The sequence below is a fragment of the Heliconius melpomene genome, chromosome 8 (assembly GCF_056956725.1).
Source record: "Heliconius melpomene rosina isolate 202511_hmr_F chromosome 8, ASM5695672v1, whole genome shotgun sequence".
NCBI lineage: Eukaryota > Metazoa > Arthropoda > Insecta > Lepidoptera > Nymphalidae > Heliconius > Heliconius melpomene.
Window position 1 is genome coordinate 5287716 of NC_140396.1, and position 18269 is coordinate 5305984.

At 33.3% G+C, this 18269-nt stretch overlaps 1 protein-coding gene across 1 annotated transcript in view; it reads left to right on the top strand.

The window, feature by feature from the left end:
• The window catches only part of LOC146536819 (neural cell adhesion molecule 1-like), a 121063-nt gene that overhangs the window by 71790 nt on the left and 31004 nt on the right, over positions 1–18269 (top strand). The window contains exons 2-7 of the mRNA XM_085188971.1: positions 3859–3991; positions 6495–6703; positions 12492–12602; positions 15560–15766; positions 17332–17477; positions 17868–18018. Of these exons, the coding sequence (XP_085045097.1) occupies positions 3859–3991; positions 6495–6703; positions 12492–12602; positions 15560–15766; positions 17332–17477; positions 17868–18018 (957 nt within the window). The remainder of the gene's footprint in view (positions 1–3858; positions 3992–6494; positions 6704–12491; positions 12603–15559; positions 15767–17331; positions 17478–17867; positions 18019–18269) is intronic.

Consider the following 18269-nt stretch of genomic DNA (forward strand, 5'->3'; position numbering starts at 1 on the left):
ACAACTAACTTTTATTTTTCTAACTAAATATGATTCGATCAAGCAAATTGTATTTACTGTTAACTACTATTAACCTAAAACGATAATAAATTCTCTTCGGTTATGTGCGAGAAAATAATAAAACGAAAATTAAACAACAACAACGAACAACTAGCAAAGTGTCATTCTTGATATTACAGAGAGATGAAGTCTCTACATACCTCTTTCGCCTCGTCCACTATCATCAACCTCTTCATACATGCCCTCCGGAGGGTTCTCATGTTTTTTACGTGACCTTCCTCCAGTATCTTTGATACTGTGTTTTCGAAGGTCAACCGAGGTCTCCCTCTAGGAAAATTAAAAAATCTGCTTATTCCGTAAAATAAGGAGATATGAATAAATAAAATAAATAATATGATTTAATATTATGATTCAAAAAAAGAATATTCTATTTTCTCTAATAATAATATTTAAAAAATCAGCTTCACGCTGTATCCCGCACATAGCAGGGTATGCAGAGTGAACGTAGTGTTTAGACACTCCGTTCCCCATAATAATATAAACAAAAACAACACCTGCAAAGATTGTCCGATATTTATGGATGCTTGGTGAAATAAAATCATTGAGTCGTTTCAGTTTTGACTTTGCTCGTATTTAAAGGTAAATTGTTCTTACATTATTAGGGTCACCAATTTTACGGCTTGCGTAAGTAGAATTATCTTTTGAAATACATACTTACAAATATTTTTATAAAAAGTAAAATAAATCAGCTTCACGCTTTATCCCGCACACAGCAGGGTAGGCAGAGGGAACCTAGCGTTAAGACATTCCGTTCCCCAATTTCTGGCTAATTCTGGAGGCATTGCGTGTTTACTTGCAAAACTCATCGCCGCGCTTGGCCTTGACACCAGAGCGAAAAAATGGAATTATAAACGTAAATAAATATTTCACTCCCACGAGTGGGGATCGAACCCACAACCGTCGCGTTACAGTCATACTCTTCTGCCACAATGGCCTCATATTATTAATATCCTCCTCTTCATCATCGATTTTTTTTCGATTGCCACCCGGGATTTCTACCTATCTATCCTTATATCTTATCCTTGGTTATGTCAAGTAAGTTTCGTATTATAAATAGAATAAAACCACAAAATTTTACAAAATTTTTAACATGTCTAGCTTGGATATTTTCATTATATTACCAAGCTTGCTTATTTTAAGGTTAGGACTTGAATAGGTTCATTAAACTCGCTTAAAATTAAATATCTATTAAAGTTGCAAATGCCAACCTGAGCGGCGGACACTCGGTCAATATTTATCTGTGGTTTAACTCTAATATTATATTAGTTATTTTTGGTTCATTACTAACGTAAATCTTCTGTAATATAGAAAGTCTATAATTCTTGTGAAATATAATAAGAATGGCTACGAAATTCAGTATGATATTTTGCTTGACTGGATGCCATTATTTAGTGTAGAATTTCGTGAATTTGATTTTTATTGTAAAATGTATATAGAACCCATATTTGTTCAAACACTAACATAAGTTAGCTATAATAAACGGTTCGAAAGAAAATTGAGACCAGTCATGGCGCAGGGGCACAAGGCGTGCCTGTAAACGCGAAAGATTGTGGGTTCGATTCGCAGTCGAGGTAATGAAATATGTTATATTTTCATTTTTTCGCTCTGGTGTCGTCAGAACTGATATGTCTCCAGAATTTGGCGGAAAGTGGAAAGCGGAGTGTCTTACAGCGATACAGCGTGATAAGCTGGGAAAAAAATCTAAAATGTTATATTTATTTATATCTAAAAAATGCCTAAGAGTTTCTATAATTTCATCTTTGGTGAGATGAAAAAATGGCAAAAAAAATTGTTTGTTGCAAAATTTTCATAAATTATGTATGGAGAGCAAGCAGAAAAGTCCAATTAACTAAGCCGAGATAAATGTTGATAATAAAACGGAGCTATTAAGAAGCTTTATTTGTCCATTTTTTATGCATTAAAGTGTCTAGAAAAATGTTTGCACGAGATTAGTGTTTTAATAGGAATTTTAAATATATACTGACGCCATTCGTGGCGCAGGGGTTCAAGTGTGTAAATGCGACTGTTTCTCGGCTCGATCTTCACTCGAGGAAATGAAATATCTGTAATAGCCTTGGTGTCGAGGCAAAGCGTGGCGTTAAATTCCGCCATTCAACACGTAATGCCTCCAGAATTAGGCGGGTACAGAAGTGTCTTAGTGGGAACGGAACGTTTTAACGCTAGGTTCCCAGGTTCCCTCTTCCATATAGCGTGACGCAAAAAATTTTTTTTTCATAATTGTTAATAATAACATAATTGTGGAATTCCAGTTTAGCACCGACGCCAACAATTCACCGTTTTCATTAAATTACCTGCATAATGAATAAATGTATTACACGAGGGATTCCTGTCTATACTTTTTTCTTTATTCTATTATAATCTGTAGGAAAGTGTTCTTATGCTTTATTTCTTATCTTGAGATAATAGATTTTATTTCAGTGTCTTTCTAGACCCTGGTGACAGTGACTCTTAAAATATTTTTAACGAAGTAGATTGATATCTACGCAAGTAGTAAATTAAAATGTACACTTTTTAGTCTTGGAAATTAAAGAAATCTAATGATGGAAGCCTTTTTCCTCTCTTTTAAGATTATTAGTGTGCTTAAAAGTTACTCCGAGACGTTTAACGTTGTCGTGGAGCAGGGGCGAAAGCATGCGATTGTAAAGGCGACGCGACGGTTGTGAGTTCGATTCCTACTCAAAAGAATGAAATATTTAATCATTTCTTTTCCTCGCTTCTATCAATTAACAAGCAATGTCTCAAAGTTTGGAACGGAAGTGTCTTGTCACTAGGTTCCCAGGCCCCCTCGGCCTACCTTATGAGCACTATGTGCGGGATACGGCGTGAAGCTATAAAAAAGATTACTCTATGTCTACAATATTAGAGTGTTATAAATTGAGCAATGGCGGGTCTAGTGCAAATAGTAATATTGCCCATATATAAAAAGGCAGCTTTGTGGACTGACTCCCGATGTGTAAAGTGCAAACATGGGCAAACCCGCTTTTTTGGTCCAAGCATTTTTATATGTTAAAAACAATACTACTTATGTAGTATATGAAATATATAATATGTACCTTGTCATTTTATATTACAGAATAAATTAAGTTTTCATTTAGTTGGTTTTGTCAAAAAAAGACAAAGAACAATTTTTCAATTAAAAAACGAAGCGTGAAGACTTGTCACGTTTCGTTTTTAATGGAAATATAGATTTTTCTTGGTAGTTAAAACAAGATAAAAATATAGAAGGTAATAAAGGTATAACGTAAATAAAGAAAAAGTAATAAATGAAATAAATTTAATGTACAAATAGTAGGCTGAATACGTGCAATCATTTGCAATTAAAAAAAATGTTTGTTGCCGCCATTTTGAAATGTCATTCACATTCTAATATTCAATTAATTTAGTTTATTGAACAGTATATGAATAAAAAATTAAATTAATTGTTATAAACGTATATAGGTATTATTTTAAATATATTTTTTAATAATATAGTTGGCGTATTTTAAAACAATTTATAATAATGTGTTTATTTTATTTTGGATATTGATAACTTTTATTCTAAATCGGAAGTTTAAAGTGTAATATATTTCTAATTTTAATTAAATTCTAAAGTAAAATCTGTCGAGATATAAATCATAATTATATGTTAGATACCTACATATTTTTTAAACTTACACTATTTACACTTCCACTTAATTACGTTGAGAATCTTTTAAAATAATAACTATTTTAGTATTCAATCTGTCTGTTATTTTGTTAGCTTATATTTAGAATGATAATATATTTTTTTCTTTGCAGTGTCTACAGTAGACGTGGACGCGGTGCTGGGACGTACTGCTTCTCTGCCTTGCGACGTCACTCCAGACACAAATGAGGATCGAGTGTACATGGTACTATGGTTTAGGAAGAGCGGTGGCAAGCCTATATTCAGGTATTTTATAAGTTCTAATTTAATATAATTCTGAATAAATATAATAATCTAGAATTTAATTTTTTATAACTAATTTTAATTATTTTTTTACCAAGTGATGTTTAAGCAAATTATTTGTTTATATTGAGGTATAATAAAATTATCACTAAACTAAACTAAAATAAATACTAACTAAAATAAAAACTAAACTAAAATAAATTACAAAATTGATAAATAACGCTGCTATTATTGATATAAACCTTTCTAAAATTTATCTAAAAAACCTTTTTGGAATATAAGACTTGTTAAATTCACAAATTAATAATAAACTTAAAAGAGCCATCGAGGCTTTAGCGCGGATTTGACTTCCACAACTCAACAAGCAAAGCTTCCAGAATACGGCGGAAAGTGAGGAGCGAAGTGTCTTAACAGTAGGTTTTTTTAAATCAACTTAGATAGATGTAAATCCAAACACCATCGAGACTGACTCAATTTGTTTACACAATAAAATTTTCACAGCATACAACTAAATAATTAAGCTTGTTAAGTCGGCGCTAATCAACCGTTGGCGTCACCTTAAACGGATAAACGGAAGCCGAGTGAGTCTATCCAATTAGCGTAGAAAATACACTTACAACGGAACGCACTTAAGACGTTTCACGCGAGCTCGTTACCGATCACACTTGATTTGCGGGGTTCCCAACCTTTTATTGTCCCCAAGTTCCGAGGGGGCAGCGCCATTCAATCGTAAACATCAAATTAGCCCTCGAAAGCACTTACGACTTCCATTAGCCACTGCTGGAAAAAAAATCTTTATCTTTTGTCGGAGGCTGAAAATGTTTACGATCCAGGAAAGACCTTTTTGAATTCTATTGAAACAAGCTAATAATTTCCGATGTGTTTTTAAGTGATGGCTCCTTTGATTGTAATTAATTGGTTTTTCAATATTATTTTTGTACGGGATGTTTGTAAATTGCTGTGTTTCTTAAAAATCAAATAATAATAAAAATCAGCCTTACACTATTTCCCGAATATTGCAGGGTAGACAGAGGGAACCTAGTGTTAACACTCCCCGTTCTCCACTTTCTGCGGAATTTTTAAAGCATTGTGTATTTAATAAAAAGATAAAATATGTATGTATACACAAAAACATATTCTTATACATTTAAAACATTACATATTTCCATGTCCATTATTTTTCACCTCCAAGAAAATAATATGAACATTTCCCTTATCCGTTTAAATACACTCGTAATCCACCACTTATTTATTCGGAAAACGAAATTGAAAATACCATTTCCCAGCTCACGCCAACGATTACACAGATTCGCAATTATAAGTATCTACGCGATAATAACGAAACGAAACGACCGTTTTGCGGGTATAATGCTATCATAAAAAGCCTATTTAAATTGTCAAATCTACCTGTGAACAGCAGGGCACAATAAAATCATCTTCCAAAGCTTCTTGCTATATTAGGATGAAAGTAAGAAAATTGAGAAACGTAGCCTGTCCGGAAATTGAAAAAGTTCACCGTCGCCTTCTTATTTTATTCTAGAATTTGACAGAATTTTTGCTGGGAAAAATAAATTTAGGAGGTCCATGTGGCAATTTACCCCACCTTTATTAAACTGGAACGGCCGTCGTGATTGTTTCGCGCGTAATCTTTTTATGGTGATTTTTCCCAGTAACTTGCTGCCTTTTTCGGGGCTATTAATATTTTGGAAGTACAAAAGACTTATTTTTGTATATAATAAAAAATTCCAACGTTATTTCAACTCGGATGAACAATATTGATATACTAGTGCCGAGTACCGTTTTGCGTGTTTATTATTTCTTTCATATAATGCTAGAATGTTATACGTCCCTCTAGTACGATATATTTCTACTATCACTTTACCATAGACATTAATAAATTGCTTTCGTGGAATATTGAAATGTAATTTGTAATAGTGTTATCGGAAAATATAGTGAATTATTTCTTTATTTGAAAATAATATATTTTATTGAAGAAAACGTTAAGTTTTCGAAATAATAAATATACAATAAATACATATATGATTGTGCTTTTTAAGATTGTAAATATGTATGTTATTGCCACCTGCCGGATGGACCGACGACAAAGAGATTGGCGGGAAGCGGATGGCTCCGAAGAGCTAAGGATCGAGTGTGATGGCGAGAAGTGAGGATGGCCTATGTCCAGCAGTGGACAAAAGATGGCTGCTGATAATGATGATTATGTTATTGTATAAAATATATTTCTATTTATAAAAGACCTTTTATGGGGCTTCGCCCGCGTTATTGTCTATAAATAACTAAAAAAATATACGCGCTTAGCACAGCCTATAGCCTTCCTTGATAAGTGAACTATTCAATATAAAACAATGGACAAACATCTTAATTCGAAGCAGCAGTTCCTGAGATTAACGCGATCAACCAAGCAAACTCTTCAGCTTTATAATATCAGTATAGATTTTTATGTTTTTATAGCAAAACCTATATTAAAATTATATTTTATTTCCAGTTTCGACGTCCGTGGGAGGTCTTTTGACAAAGCCTTGCAATGGTCTGAACCCGGAGCTTTCGGTCCAAGAGCCCACTTCGCTACGATAGCTCGACCGGCATCTCTCACGTTAAGTTCGGTACAACTGGACGACGAAGGGATTTATAGATGTCGTGTTGACTTTAAAAATTCACCAACGAGGAATTTTCAAATACGACTCATAGTAATAGGTAAGTTATCTTCTAAAATAATTATGTTATACTGTTTATGTTAAATATTTTAAGCAATTGATTTCTATGTTTTTACTTAATTTACTTGTACTTCTGTCACTTATTAAGAGGGCAGTCGTGGTGCAGGGGACAAGCGTGTAACTAAACGCGTCAGATTGGGGTTCAATTCCTACTCGAGGAAATGTAATATTTAATATTTGCATTTCTTCTCTCTGGTGTCAAGGCAAGGCGCGGTGTTGAGTTTTGCCATAATAATTCACCGAAAAGTAGGGTGTGGAGTGTCTTCACACTAGGCTTCCTCTGCCGACTCTTGCCGACTGAGAAAAAAAAACAAACAAAATGTCTAGAAAAATATAACAAAATACCTAAAAATAAAACCAAAATTAGTATAAAAGCACCCCAAATGGCAGTTCCACGAGAAACCGACAGAGAATCAATTTAGTGATTACGAACGAATCGCGAGAGCATCGCGGGCGGGTAATGACGTTCCGCGGACATTTTAATTATGAACTGTCGACGTTCAGACCACGCTCATAAAAACGCCAGCGATGACGCTGATAAAATCTGCTGGGGACAGGTTGGATTTAAGAGGAAATTAGATTTGAATTGGTAAAAAAGTAACTTTTTATACTATGTAAAAGTTTGAATAGGTGAAGTGTGATTGGTGAAGCTTTAAGCTGTTGCAGCTTTACGTTATATCCTGCAATTGGCAGGTTAGGTAGAGGGAACCTAATAATAGTAGTAGTCAAAGACGTCGTTTCCCAATTTTCGCTGAATTTTCGAGGTATTGTGTGTAGTTGTTTGCTTATTACTAGAACAAAGAAATGTAAATATTAATAAAGATTAATTTATTCACCCCAGTGAGAACCAAACTCATAACCGTATACAGTGACTCGCTTGTGCTACTGTGCTATGATTATCAACGGCCTTAATTCGTCTGGCTCATTGATCTACTTCTGTCGCTTAAAAAAAATTAAAATTATTTACATACAAGGGAATAATTTAAATTATTTCTTAAAAAAAAACCATAAAAAGGACTATTGCAATATCAAAAAATATAAGCACACATACCTCCGGACGTGCATCAAAGACGACAATTCCATACAAGCTTCTAAATGCAGAGCAAACTACGGTGGGCTTTTCAAACAAATTACCCCATTGAAAGCGACGACAGACGCGCAAAGGGGGCGAGGGAAGTAAATTTCTTTTCAGAACAAAGCATTTAAAGTAAGCCTACATGCCGTATGTGCTCATTCGAATCCATTAGACAACTTGTGAGGAGAGGCAATTTACTTTGAATCTTTTGTTATCAAAGGGACCGTCCCGCAGTGTTATCAGTAATCAGGTGTGCCAACACCATTATAAATCAAATTTCATTTTATAATGTTTAATAATGAAAACGTTGGATTGTTTAAACGAAAATGGCTTAACTATTGAAAATATTTTTCTGGAGAATTATACAGACGTTTGTTAAACGATTAAAAAATAGTTAATAAAAGCTTCGCCTAACTGCTCCTGAATTTACTGTAAGCTAAGAAGCATTGTTCAGATTTTTATCTTAAAATTGAAATATTATCTACTATTAATAACTAAATAATAACCAATAAAACAGTAATAACTAATAACTATGATAATGCAGAAAGGAGTGTCTTAACACTAGGTTCCCTCTGCCTACCCTGCTGAGTGCGGGATACAGCATGAAGATAAAAACAAAGTTATACGGCTATTGCTGATATCAATTAATAAAATTGAAGAATAACTAAAAAATCCATTATCCATCCATTCTGAGTTACACCACTTCTCCAGGAGCTGTCCGATATAATGGAGAATAACGCTATTGTTCGACGAGTCTATCGAATTCGTGATCGTGAGATTCTCACGTTCTTTTATGTTATTTCGTGTTTCATTAAATGTCTTGTCTTTGATAATTGAATTTGTTGGATTGTTTCTCTTCCATTATTCCCATATTGATAATTATTATCGATTTTAATATAAATTAAAATGTTGTATAATATATCTATTTATATATATATAATCGAAAGGTCACTCACTCATCACGAAATCTCAGAAACTACATGTGCTAGGAATCTCAAATTTTGCATGGACGTCACTTATAGGACGTAGGATCTAGGACGATGGAGACAGAAATTAATAAAAAAAGTAGTTCACGCAGGCGAAGCCGCGGGCGGGCCGCTAGTTATAAATATTTGTTGTATATCTACTTATTAATTAAAAAGAAATTACTAGAATTATATTCCATTAACCTTTAACTATGGACGTGATTTTTTTATAACACACATATGGACGTCGGGTCTGTCAGACCAGTGTATTTATTGGTCATATTCCGTCTGTTTTTTAAAGGAAGAAGACAATTTTATGTTTTAGTTTATATGAATAGCCTCTAATCAAACAAAATCAATATAAATAAAATCGCTTTTTATTAAACTTTACGCATCACAACGATTTAAGTAACTTAAAGTCACAATTTCAGTCTTTGGCCACACGGGATGACTCTTAAGAAAATACTACTATAAAAAAAAGACAGATAATAAAATAAATATTTTTTTAACAAAATATAAAGTCTAACAATTAAAAAAAATAAAGAAATTACATCTTATGGTATAAAATAAAAATTTTGACAACACCTCAAGATAAGGTACAATTGAACATCGATACACAATGGTTTTCAATATTGTTGGCTAACAGGACGATTGCAGTCAACATAAGTATGTGTTGTCTTTCTATATATCTTTTGGGGACAAAGTGTTGTTGTTGTTTTTCAAGAACCCAAAACTATTTTTTTAGCTTCATGTTCAATAAATGATAGATCAGATCGCGAAACGCGAGTCAAAATCATTCTCAATTCTTAGAGTAGTTTAGTATACGAAACGCGTCTTTTTATTTGATAAAGTGCTATTTTCTTTGTAAAATGTCGTTGTCCAATTCTTTTGTTTGATGTTGATTATAAAGTACCGATATATTTGTCCCTGACGTGCTTAGTCGATCATTTTTTTCCATTTTATCATAAAAACTAAAAAAATTGAATCTTTTTTACGTAAATAATATTTATATTACTAAAATATATAACAAATAATGCAAAATAATATATGACATATAACAATAAAAACATTTGAATACAAATAATACAATTAAAATATTAAAGTATAATAATTTTTTTTTTGTAATATTATAAAAATAAATAATAATTTGTAATATTATAAAAATATATGGTGTTTTGAAATCATTGTGTATGGAAAACATGGACGTCGGGTCTGACAGACCCAGGCCCCGTTTAGAAAGTTAAATACTCACGTGTTTTGAACCCAGAGACACAACCACTGCTATCTACATTCATTTTGTCATTAATACGAAAGGTACTGAGCGACTCAGTGGCGGAGGTCACCGAGAAGTGGCCGATTTGTAGAATTCGTAGACCTAGATGGGTCTGTGAGACCCGACGTCCATACTTAAAGGTTAACTATAACAGAAACGTTTTCTTTTTTACAATTTAATCAACTTACGTACTTATAAATAAAAACCAAAGGAACTTTACTAAGATAAGAAAATGTCAATGTCGTCGTTACTTGTTTTACTATATGCGATGGTTGCATGTTTAACTCCACTTGGAGTTAATATACTTTTCTGACCAAATTTGATAGTATGTTTCTAGTGTGTTGCATTTTATGTAAAATCAATACCTATACAAATTGAAAAGTTCTGCTGCTGAACACGCAAAACCTTCAGAAATCGACGGAAAATGGAGAACAGAGTAAAATTAAGATAGTATGAATTAAGACTAGGTTCCCTCTGCCTACCTAATAGGGATACAGCGTGGAAATAAATAGCACAATATTACGACTGTACGGGGATGGATTCCACATCTCAACAAGCAATAGCGGAAAATGGAAGAGTGTCTTGTCACAAGGTCTGCCTACCTTGCTACATATGGGATGATACGTTAAGGTTAAGAAGAAAAAAAATAATAAAGTGACATATCACTAGCTTCCCTCTGCCTTCTCAAAAGAAAATACAAAACAAAAAGAAATCAGATAAAAATTCTCCTTAGTAATACGTGTAATGACAATATGATGCGAAAAATGATAATTCGAAATAATAATGTAGACGGCAATGTTATATCTTATAATCTTGTAAGCCGATCAACGGTATTAAGGACGCGGTAAAATAATAAGAAAATTCTTTATTTCCCTCCCAACGTCGTTCCCTCTGTTTTCTTTAGGTTAAGACTGTTTATATTGGAAGTAAAAATTACAACTAAACGTGATAAATATTATATTATTTAGTTTATAATCAGCTTCACGCTGTATCCCGCATACAGCAGGATAGGTAGAGGGAACCTAGTGTTAAAACACTCCGTTTCCCACGTCCTGCCGAATTCTGGAGTCGTAGAAAGCAGAATTCAACGCCGCGTTTTGCCTTGACACAGGAGCGAAGAAATGGAAATATAAATTTAAATAAATATTTCATCTCCTCGAGTGGCAATCGAATCCAAAACCAGTCGGTTTTACAGTCACTTTGTACTCCTGCGAACGACTGGCCTTATTATTTAGTTTATATTAGTAGAATTTTCATTTTTATTGTAAATTATTCATCTAAGGTTCATATATAATTAGTTATATTGTTAGATCGTCGCGATGCAGTAGGACAGTTTGATTCCAAACGCGATGGTTGTGGGTTCTATCCTCGAGGGAATAAATTATTTTCATTTTCCTGCTCTGGTAAGAAGGCGACGGATTTTGTCATTCAGCAGTTCTATAATTGGGGTGGAAAGTCTAGAACAAAGATGTTGACACCAGGTTGTCATTGTCTATCCAGCTATCAGCAGGACAAAGGGTGAAGCTGAAAAAAAATGTATGACACTTTTTAACTTTTTAACAAGTTAAAAATGATTCTTTATACAGTCGGTACGAAATAGTGCTAGATATAAATAAGCTAAATCTATTTCTAGCTAGAACATTTATATTTCAAAGCTGGTTAAACTAACTGGATGAGGTTCTCTATCTAATTCGTGTGTAAGCCATCTGGTTTTCTGTTAGGGGAATAGGAATTATAGTCAGCTTTACCGTATTATGAAATAATATACATATATAAACCAAGATTTTATTAATCAGCTTAACGCTATATCCCACACACAGGGTAAGTAGAGGGAACCTAGTGTTTAAACACTCCGTTATCTACTTTCCGCCAAAATCTGAAGCCTTTGCCTCGACACCAGAGCGAAGAAATGAAAATATAAATTTAAATACCTTATACATAAAATTTTTATACCTTAAGTTCAGATCGAACCCAGAACCAGTCGTGTTTACAGAATCACTTTGTGCTTCTATGCCACGACAGACCTCATAGAGATTTTATATGAGAATATATAACTCGATTTCAACCAATAGATTAATTGAGTTAAGCTCCATTCACCTGGGTCAAGTGTAGGATGGGTGGGCAGAGCATCTTAAACAATCAGACCAACTCCTAATACTGATGATCTTATAGCTCAACCACTAGATTGGTCTCGAGATAGGTCAGTAAATATTTGAGACTAGCCATCTGAGATTGGTACTAGAAGTCAACATGGTTTAAATTGAACAATGTCTATTGGAGACATTACGAATGTATTTATATGGAAATTTTGAAAAAAAAGAACGTTAAACAATTGGGAAACGGAGTGTCTTAACACTAGTTTAAGTGATTGTTGTCTAATTATATTCTAGGAAATAAAATTTGAATTTTTAAAATATTATAAAATAAGACAACTAAATATTTGTTTTTATTTTAGTACCACCCCATCAAATGTTGTTATATGACAAATCGGGAGCTGACGTTTCTGGCATCGTCGGTCCTTTGGAGGAGGGCTCGGCACTAGTGCTCGTCTGTGAAGTACGTGGCGGTAAGATTCTAATACCATATAATATTTTTTATTATAAGCATATATGAATTATGATTTCTTCTTGCAGATTTACGTTGTATCCTGCACATTTTAGGATAAGCAGAAGTAATCTAGAAGGACTCTAATGTTCAGAAACTTTATTCCCAACTTTCTGAAGAATTCTGGACGTATTAGGTGTTGAGTGGCTGAACTAAAAGCCATGCTTAGCCTTGTTACCAGAGCCAAGAAAATATCATATTAGATATTTAATTTTCCCGAGTGGGATTCGAACCTACAACCTGTCGCGTTTTAATAACATTTTAATAACCTTTTTACTCCCTAAAATATTCGTAATTATTATTTAATATTTTATCATTAGAAAAAATCTTAAAATGATAAAACGGCACGTTGTTCAGAATATAACGGACCACAGCTGCAATTCTAAATTCATTTATCATTGTACAAATGTACAGCTATTGCAACAGTGCTCGATCTCGTTGCCTGTGTTGGTTTTCCACCTTCGGTATGAGAACATTTCTCGGCCAGGTATTGTATTCGGGGTATACCTCCAGGGTAGATTGTCAAGTTTTCATCACATTGACATATCAAGAACAATACTCATCGCATCCATCATAGCATGGAGTATGATGCACATTGAAATGGTATCTGTCACCTTATTTCATTTTCATACATGTACATTTTGAGGCGTGTGACTGTTAATGCGACGATTTCTTAACATTTTTAATGTGTTATTCGACTCATAATTATAATTTTTTGGTTTTGATAACGAGGCAAAGGCCTCGAAAAATTTGGCAGAACGTGAGGAACAGAAACGTCTTAATGGGAACGGATTGTCTTACCTTTAGATTCTCTGGGAACCTGGCCAGGTGCCTATCAAATCGGTAGGCATGCAGTGTGTGGAATATAGTGTGAAGCTATAAAAAATAAAATGTATATAAATAATATTTTTTTATACTATAGTAGCATTATTTATCTTTAATAACAATTTCTTCAAAGAATATACAACCTAATATTTTACTACGCAATTTCACAAAAAACGCATAATTTAATTTCAAGAAACGGTAACGGTAAATGGGTCAAAATATTACCAAACCGTTTTTATATTTCCCAACAAAAAATAATTCACGCTACGATAATGCATTTGGCACGTCCCCGCCGCTAACTGAAATTACCACTCTTCGATTTTTCTATTGCTTGACTCTTTTATGGAAACATTCGGAGAGATATTCCATTCCAATGGGTTCATTGAAAAATCCGCAGTATGGACGGCTGGCGTTGCGCCAGTACAGTCGACCGCGTACAAAGGTATATAATTGCATCGAATTTTGGGCCTTAAAAACAATGATGCAAGAGTTTGTAGTGCACCTGTTTTTGGGGTTCGTTGTACCTTTACCGATTATCCTTGCCTGTGTGCAGATGCAGCGAGGCAGACCAGGTCAATATTATAACTATTGGGAGTATTTATATGTGGATTATTTGGTATACACCAATTAGTGATGTTCGTTTATTGGTACCATTTACAGTGTGGAAATTTATATTTTGTTAAAAATATTGAATGGATTTTTTTTTAATGAATAATACTTTTAGTTATGGATTTTTTTTGTATTGTACGAGTATATGGATGATAAATGAGTTTTAATAATAACTGAATAAAACCGTTCTAGCAAATTTAATGACTACTATAATTGTTTAAAATTATATTATAAAATTGTTTTTAGAAAAATATTTCTATATAAAAAAAAAGCAAACATATAAATTTATTAAAAACTAAAACTATGTATAAATAACCTACAAAATAACGCTCGACACGATATTATTATAATAGTTTCAACGCGAACATTCTAGAGAAAAGTTTCCAGACATTTTCATTAAATAGCACATCTTATGAGTAAAGTCTTTGCCTACCTGGACCTCTGCCAGGCTTTAATGCTGACTTCCTCATAATAAGTACTTTAACTGCGAAACTTATCGCGATATGTGGAAAAAAGTCTTATCACATACTATTTTACTGGAAAATAAAATTATTTTAAAGTTAGTACCGAGTACGTAAAGTATTTTTTGTTTTAAAATATTTATCGCAGTGTCACAGCGTTTAACTGCGAAAGCGATGGTTATTGGTTCAATTTTCACTCGAGGGAAGAGAATATTTTTACTTTTATTTATTACTTTTCTCCTCTTGTAAATAAATATGAGTCCCGATTTTAAGTAGAGAGCAGAGAACAGAGTGTCTTACATCAGGTTTTTTCTGTGAATTCTTGCTGTTAATATATTTATTATTTCTATCAACGAAATAGTTGAATTGTGTTCTGTTTGTTCGTGCAATGTCCGTATGAATAAAAATAGTAAAAACGTATTCAAAAACTTTTTTTTACTGTTTATGTTAATTCTTTTGTAATACTGTATGATAATAAATTAAGCTTTAAATATAAAATTCAACTTAATAAGCTAAAAGTTCTATAATAGATTATTTTATTCAATGGCTACTTCACTAGTAGAACTAATATAACCTTTGAACCTTTGTCAATTTTCCAACAAAAATAAAATAACTGATAGCTTTGTCAGTACTTTGGCGCTTATTGTTTCAGTTTCAGTTTTCCAGATAGCAAAGTTTGCTATTGTGTATGTCCAAAGGCTATTGTTTCTCACGAATTTAAGTTTTACAAAAGATTTTATTAGAATTAATTTTTGCAACGTAATAAGCAATTTTGTATTATTTAGTTGATTTTTGTGATGCGATTAAGAAAAATATTACTATCACTTTAATTAGGCAAAGCGCGGCGTTAAATTCCGCCACTTATCATGCAATGCCTCCAGTTTTCGGCGGAAAGTGGGGAACGGAGTATCAACCAGGAGTAACACTAGGTCCCCTCTGCCTACCCCGCTGTGTGCGGGATACAGCGTGAAGCTGAAAAAAAATACTGCATATTCTTAAAGATAATTTTATTTATTTTCTTTAGGCCGGCCAGTGCCTGTAGTCTCCTGGCTGATAGACGGTACACCAGCGCCCCAGTACATAGGAGAGAAGACTGACACTCACGTGGTTGTGAATCGATTGGAGCTCCAACATGTAAAACGAGAGGATCTCAATAAAACATTTAAGTGCCGAGCTGCCAATACTCATCTGGTTCCTCCGCAAGAGAAGGCCGTTAGACTCGAGTTAAATTGTAAGTGACTAGTGTTTTTTTTCGTTTTTCATTTTTATGCTATAATATTAAATTATTTTTATACTATTTCTAAATTATTGATGAATCGGAGATTCTGTTACCGATTCTTTCAAGATATTAGAATACGAACACTTTAAATTAAAATAACTTTCCAAATGAACGTAAGATATTTAGGTCCATATTCAATGGCAAAAGTATGAGGAATATATATATTTCAAAAATTCAAAAATTACAGACACTAAGTTATTTTCATTTCTTCGCTCTGGTGTCGAAGCAAACGGCGTCGTTTAGTTTTGTCACTGAACAAGCAATGCCTCTATTATTCAACTGAAAGTGGAGAGTGGAGTGTCCTAACATTAGGTTAAAGCTGAAAAAAATTATGTAATTTTTACACGACTTACATATACAATACAAAAATTGGAAAAAGTCTTTCAGGCTCGATTCTTTAAAACAAAAGAAGAAAAATTCAAATCAAATCCCCGAAAACCTTTTAAGCTTTAAATCTTCTTTTGTTATAGTTCACGTGTAAAAATAAAAGCCTGTTACTAGTTGATATAAGCCAATAGAAGAGTTAATACGGCAACAGTGTGTAAAGTTTTCGGGTAGTCAAAAATGTGAAAAATGGTGGTCAGAAATGTGAAAATTTTGTAGCTTTATATAGAGGTAGAGTTTTGGGATAGAAGTCTGTGCTAAGCGGATTTTCATTCATCATTGTATGAGTCTGTGTCGACAGGAACAATTAAAAATCAAATAAGACTTGTATAACAATGTGTTTTGTTCAAAGAAGATTGTCGTAAAATAGCTTAGTAAATTATTTTTATTTCAGCGGTAGGTGTGTCGCTTAGAAATATTATTTCTATAAAATTATTTTTAATTATTAAAAATTTTATTAATTTAATAAAAATATGTTCCGTATCTTTTTCAATAAAAAAAATATTTACATAAATGTTTAAAATGCGATAATAATATAAGTTTCATTAAGTAGCTCACATACACTTAATTCTTCTTCTTCCTGGCTTAATATAATCCCGGCTATTACCAGGGTCTGCCTTCCTACTCAACCTATTCCACTTTGCACGGACTTTTGCGTCCTAGGTAGTTAGACACATACATACGTACAAAATCTCAATCATTATTATTAACTGACATAATAAAATACACTTCTAAATAAATATAATGTGAAATACAGTGCATATAATAAATTGTACATGCACTGTATTTCATATAATACGCCCAGAGGGGCCATTTTCAGCAATCGTCTACAATAAACTATTATTTTAGCTGGTAATAACTACAAAGCAGTTAAAATTTAATTCTAACTACAAAATATTAGTTTTAAATATAAATAAATATTTGCAAAGTTTAATTTCTTTCCTAGAAAATAGATAAAGAATAATGTTATTGAATGAATATACGAGTATGTTCCACTTTCACTAAGAAATTGCTTAACAGATTTAGGTAAAACTTTTCAGTAACTCGCTATATAACAATAGGTTTAAGCGGGCGAAGCCGCGTCATTATGCAATGAAGCCCATTTCTAAGCAAATATTTAATATTTTACCCAGTGGCACCATTCTCGGTGTCATTACTGAGTCGACCGCAACAATTGCTCGCGCGGTCTGCTGCTACGCTGCGTTGCGTGGCTGAGGGCAGCAGGCCTCCCGCACAGATTACTTGGTACAAAGACAACCGAAGCTTCGATAAGGATAAAGTAAGTATTTTGTATTTGAAAAACTAAATTTCATTTTCTTCGCCTTTAGTGTCAATGCGTGGCGTTAAGTTCCGCCACTCAACACGCGAAGACTTCATAATTCCGTGGAAAGTGTAAAGAGGAATGTCTTACCATAAGGCTCTCCCTGCCTATCCTGCTACATAAGGTATAGAGCGTGATGCTGACAGAAAAACTATAACTGCTTACTAACTAACTTATTTAAAAAAATATCTTAAATATGTAAGAAGTAAAAATGGATAATAAAAATGGCACCAAAAGGTAGTAAATATCAACTGTTGAGTGTCTTAACTATAGGTTCCCTATGTCTCCCATGCTAGGGGCGGGAAACAGCGTGAAGCTAAAAAAAACCTAACTAGCCTCTCCATTTAGGTAAGCGAACATCAAAACGAAACATGGACAGTCAGCACACTAATATTCACACCAGCGCCAGAGGACCACGGCGTGACGATAAAGTGCGTCGCGTCAAACACCGCCCTACCCAGCAAATCTATTGATGATCAACTGAAGCTAAATGTCGTATGTAAGTATTATTCTTATATTTTCATATAGTTTTAGGGTTCCCTACCTCAAAAGGAATAAACAGGATCCTTATAGGATGTCCTTGTTCTTCTCTGTCAAAAGCATTTTTCTTGAGACCATGTGGATTAATCTGAAATTAATATCCAATATTATTTTTATCAGGTTCAAGCTGTAATCATAGTGTTAAGACATTCCGTTTCCATTAAGACATTTTCGTTTTCCAGAATTAAGAAACCATTACGTCTTGAGGCC